We start from the raw sequence: 4888 nt of genomic DNA, 5'->3' as shown, positions 1-4888 counted from the left end.
ATTTCCGATTCTGAGGTTTCAAAATAAGTGTCTCATAACGCGTTCACTTTTTGAAAAAAGTCTAAATGTTCTTTTTGCAATTAAAACTAATGCGTTTAAATCATACAGTCTTATTAAATTACTTTTTATCTCAGGAATATATAGTTTACATTATTATTCACAGAGCAAAGATACATAAGTGAAACAAATTCAGTAACAAAACATATGATAACCAATTAATAAGTAGCATGAAAGTTATTTTTTAAAGAAAATAAAATGAAAATATAAGTAACTCAAAAGTGTGCTTAAGTGCTGTGTTTGAGTAAAAGTAGTGCTGCTCTGGAACAGTGCATGCAAGGGGTGAAATTAAAAGAAAGAAATTAAATGTACAACAATTTTCTATCATTTGTATTAATTTTTCTTATTCTAACCAAAGTGTGGTAACTTTATATTTGAAACCTAGGTTCTAGCTTCTTATAGTTGTAATTAAGCAATCATTAAAATTATTTGCATTTCTTTTTGTCTTATTTTTTCTGCCTTTATTTTGAAAGACACAATCATCATGCTTCCTGTATAATTGTCTCAACTTAAATCAGCTGCACACTTCAATTCCTGCCTCTTGTGTTGTTGTCGTTCAGGTTGGTGACGTCAGGTGTGTGTGTTCGTGTGTGTACATTTATTGGAGTGTAACGTCTTTTGTTTGTGTTTTATTGTTATCATTATATAGCCTTTGTGTGTAAATGACGGAATTACTACTATATACTGCACATGTAACTACACCTATGTTAACTGCACTAAATAAAATGGAATCAGATGTTTCTCAGCTGCCAAAGTTAAAAGACTGAAGAATAGCTGCTTGATGCTGGCCTCCACCCATCCTGAAAGAGAAACAGAAAGTCAATATTTAACTTGCATTCATCAGAGACCCATACTATGAACAGATCTGTTTATGCCCAAACTTTAAACATGCCTGGTTTCTAAGAAATTAGCTTGAACAGCTTGGTGGCTCATGTTTGTTTTTCTGCCCACTAGTGGTAAAAAAAAATCACTTGGTTGAGCTTTAAAATGAACTTCTATGAACTGTGCAATAAAACAGTACAGAAATAAGATAAATGTCACTACAAGTGATTCATGTTATTGTTACTGGACAGCCTGTGTTTGAGTTTCCTCCCACAGATCAACAATCATGTTTGGCTAGCTGAGATTCTAAGCTGCTGTGGACCCAGAGGTGAGATGGACGCAACTTTAAGTAAAAGAAAAAACAAAACAAAAAAAAACATATTATATTTTAACATTGAGGTACAAAATGTTGCAAGCGCTTCAGAGCTGTCAAAAGCTACAGAGCAGGTTGTTTTGGTTTTTACACTGGTTCCTTTTTCATTCCTTCCAGCATCCTTGTACCTGCCAATTTTCAAAGAAATGCATCTTTTTGTTTGTTTGCAAACTGAACTTACAAAAAAAATCCATCTAACTCAGGGGATGACAATAAGCTTCAGACACCAAGCTTTGTACCATCAGCTTGTTGCAGAACCATATGATTTGTTTCTTCAGCTGATTCTGCAGAAAAAGTATCGCAAAGTAATTTCCTTAAAAAACAGGAAAGAAATCCAGCAAAGACCTGACACATGACTTGGTTCAAGACTTTTGCACAGTACTGTGCTTATTATAATGACCAATATCAAAGTTTCCATAATCTTTGTGACAAACGTTTCCCTTTGCATGTGCCAGTTTGCCATTGCAGGGTAAATCCAGCCCTGAAACCACAAAACCAGTTTAGTCTTTGAAATTACTGTGTGAGACGATTGTGACTTTTATTGGGCACTTATCATTAGTTTTCTTAGTTTCGTAATTAAGGTGGCAAACAGAACAACAGCTAAATGACACTGCGTGAGAGATGGCAGACTGGGCTACCTGCCACACTCGACGGAATGAGCCCATCTTAACAAGGAAAGCTCACATCTACAAAGAGACGTTGACCCATTTTGCTCTGCTGCCTGTGCTGTTCTGGCCATAAATCAAGATCAGAGCTCACTGCCAAACCAGGATCTCCAACATGGACCTGCTCCACTTTCCACTGCTGGGTCCACTCCTTCAGTCCACACCAGTTCACCAATTCTGACACATATTTGCATCAGCGGGCCTGGTCTCAAATCATAGGTGTCCTTCATGGTAAGACATTCTCTTTTCTTTGTTGTTTCAAACTGTTGACTGTGAATTTCAGCTAATGAAAACTGGATCGTGGGATTTAAATTTGCTGTAACCGCGATGGAACCCAAATGGCTGATTTTGTGCGTTACTAGCTAACTGTTTCAGAAAACAGCAGCATTCTTACAAATAAAAAGATAATCCATAAGATTTCATGCAGAAACGTTAGCTGAAACAACCATCTGCACCCATCTAACCTGATAAATGGACACTAATACAGGAAATACTAAATGAAAACACAGGTTCTCATTTTGTAACATTATGCATGGTATTACATATGAATTTGACTCAGATGTGGGTAGATTTAGGTAGCGCCAGAAGGATTGTGAAAGATTGTTTAAAAAAAGATAAAACCATGTCGGCTACTAGATGTGAAACAGGACTTGTAATGTTGCTGACCCCATCATCCACCCCCACCTCCACAGGATCTTTGTTTCTGAGACAGGAGTGTCGTTATACACATGGCGACACTCATAAAGATAGAAGTTATTTACCTGTTTAGAATTATCACCGTGGATTTAGAAGAACCAGGCATTTCTCTAGGGATGGATGAGAAAACACATTTCTGTTTTTACGTGGACACATAATTTTGCATATTTACACACATGCTCACAAACACACACACCATAACATCCATCCATCCATCTTCATCCGCTTTATCCGGGGTCGGGTCGCGGGGGCAGCAGCCTAAGCAGAGAAGCCCAGACCTCCCTCTCCCCAGCCAGCTCCTCCAGCTTATCCGGGGGAACACCAAGGCGTTCCCAGGCCAGCCGAGAGATATAATCTCTCCAGCGTGTCCTGGGTCTACACCTCACCCAGGAGGCGCCCAGGGGGCATCCTTGTCAGATGCCCGAACCTTACTCTGAGCCCCTCCCGGATGGGTCATAACATACCATAGTTTATTTATATAGCATTATGGCTGACCAAAGTGTTGTACAACACAGATAAAGTTATTTATATAGAAACTCATTCAACTTTTCATGCACACTTATTTTTGCAGACCATTAACAGGGAGCTGCAGTTTGTGTGTGTTACCTGGGTTTTATCCATGCTGCGTGTTTACAATGCCACATTATGAGGGTGTGTCTTCCTCCCAGAGACAAAAATGTAATCCATGCTACGTAAATTATTAAAGGTGAGGACATGATTTCAGGTTGGCATGTGTGTAGGCAACTAATGGTTAAGTCTACAGCAAGTGTGGTATGAAGGTAAGTCACGGAAGTCATGAATACAGTAGTGTGTGTGTGTGTGTGTGTGTGTGTGTGTGTGTGTGTATGTGTGTGTGTGTGTGTGTGTGTGTGTGTGTGTGTGCGTGCGTGCGTGCATCAGTCACTAATTGGGCTGAATTTCATGGAGCAACAAAAGATCAGACTCGAAAATTCCAGCTCTGGTTTGTACAGGCTCTGCTTTGTTGTCCTTTCGCCTCTGTTTGCTGTGTTAACAGTTATGTGTCTCCCTCCCTCTCTCTGTCTCTCACTCTCTCTCTCTCTTTAGGTCTTTCTCTCAGTGTCTCTCTCACCCTTCTCCCCCCTTTTTTGTGCGGCTCATGAAAGGCTTTTTACTCCAAATGAAGCACGGTCAACCCAACTGCTTGGAGCCAAGCAAACGCCAGAGGCCAAATCCTGCGAGGGGCTTCACCTTCTCACATGTCTCTCTTCTCGCTTCACATTGAAACACACACACATTTTAGGAGACAGCTGCAATGAAGCCTAGATCTTCAGTGAAGAGGACCTTCATCAGTGTCTCCATCTATGGGAAAAGTACCGGTGCTGAGCTTGGACTTGAGCTTTTGGTTGGATTTTGCGTTTGATCTTAGAGTTGGATAAAGTTTGAGCACAGGATGATGCTAGAGATGCAAAACCCCGAGGATAGTGGTGGTGGTGTTGGAGGTTCTAGCTTTGTGGACATGCTGGGCACTGAAGAGATGGAGTGTAAGATCTGCTACTGCGCCTACAACCTGGGGAGTCGAAGGCCTAAGGTGCTTGAGTGCTGCCACCGTCTCTGCTCCAAATGTCTCATTAAGATCCTGGATTTGGGTGAGTCGCCTCCCAATGCCTTGGTGTGTCCGTTTTGTCGCTATCTCACTAGACTGCCAGGAGATGCTGTGAGCAACCTGCCAGATGACTGCAACCTGGTGGCAACGCTGGCCCTCCAAAACAGGAATCAGAGAAACCGGCAGTTCCACCAGGAGGCAACTACGGAGCTGCTCCTAAGCCCCATGCGCCTGAGCTCACTGATGAGCAGCAATTCACCTGTGATATCTACTTCCTCCTCCACATCTTCCTCTACCCCTTACTCCACCATCCGCAGCTCCCCTAATTTTGTGGTCATTACTATCATGGAGCCTCCGCCTGCATCCATATCCACCCAAGACATCCATCCCTACCAGCAGATACATGGCTCTCACCTGTCAAACCAGGACTACCACTCATCCAGTCAGGACTCTATGGCATCCATCGCAGAGAGGTGGACAGTGTGGAACTGTGCAGCCCTCCTGTGCCAGACTTCAGCCCGGGCATTGGTATGGGTCCTGGGGCTCTTGTACTTTAGCTCCCTGCCTATGGGGGTTTACCTGCTCATAATGCAGAGGACAACACTTGGGGTGCTTCTGGTGAGCCTGGTTCCTGCCAGCCTCATCGTGATCATGGTCTATGGGTTCTGCCAGTGTATCTGCCATGAGTTCTGGGACTGCTTACCATCATAA

General features: G+C 42.4%; 1 protein-coding gene across 1 annotated transcript; it reads left to right on the top strand.

The window, feature by feature from the left end:
- Positions 1–4024: 4024 nt before the first annotated feature.
- rnf182 (ring finger protein 182) lies at positions 4025–4888 on the top strand. Its single transcript, XM_085437999.1, has one exon. It carries the CDS (start codon positions 4025–4027, stop codon positions 4886–4888), a length of 864 nt encoding a protein of 287 aa, XP_085294125.1.

Source organism: Copadichromis virginalis, linkage group LG18, assembly GCF_057382275.1.
Source record: "Copadichromis virginalis isolate Kocher_CV1m ecotype Utaka linkage group LG18, C_Virginalis_male_GT1.1, whole genome shotgun sequence".
Taxonomy (NCBI): Eukaryota; Metazoa; Chordata; class Actinopteri; order Cichliformes; family Cichlidae; genus Copadichromis; species Copadichromis virginalis.
This window is presented reverse-complemented; position numbering and strand designations above follow the sequence as displayed.

Bases quoted from the DNA above. Each gene is read 5' to 3' on its own strand.
- rnf182 (XM_085437999.1), top strand. From the start codon at position 4,025: ATGATGCTAGAGATGCAAAACCCCGAGGATAGTGGTGGTGGTGTTGGA.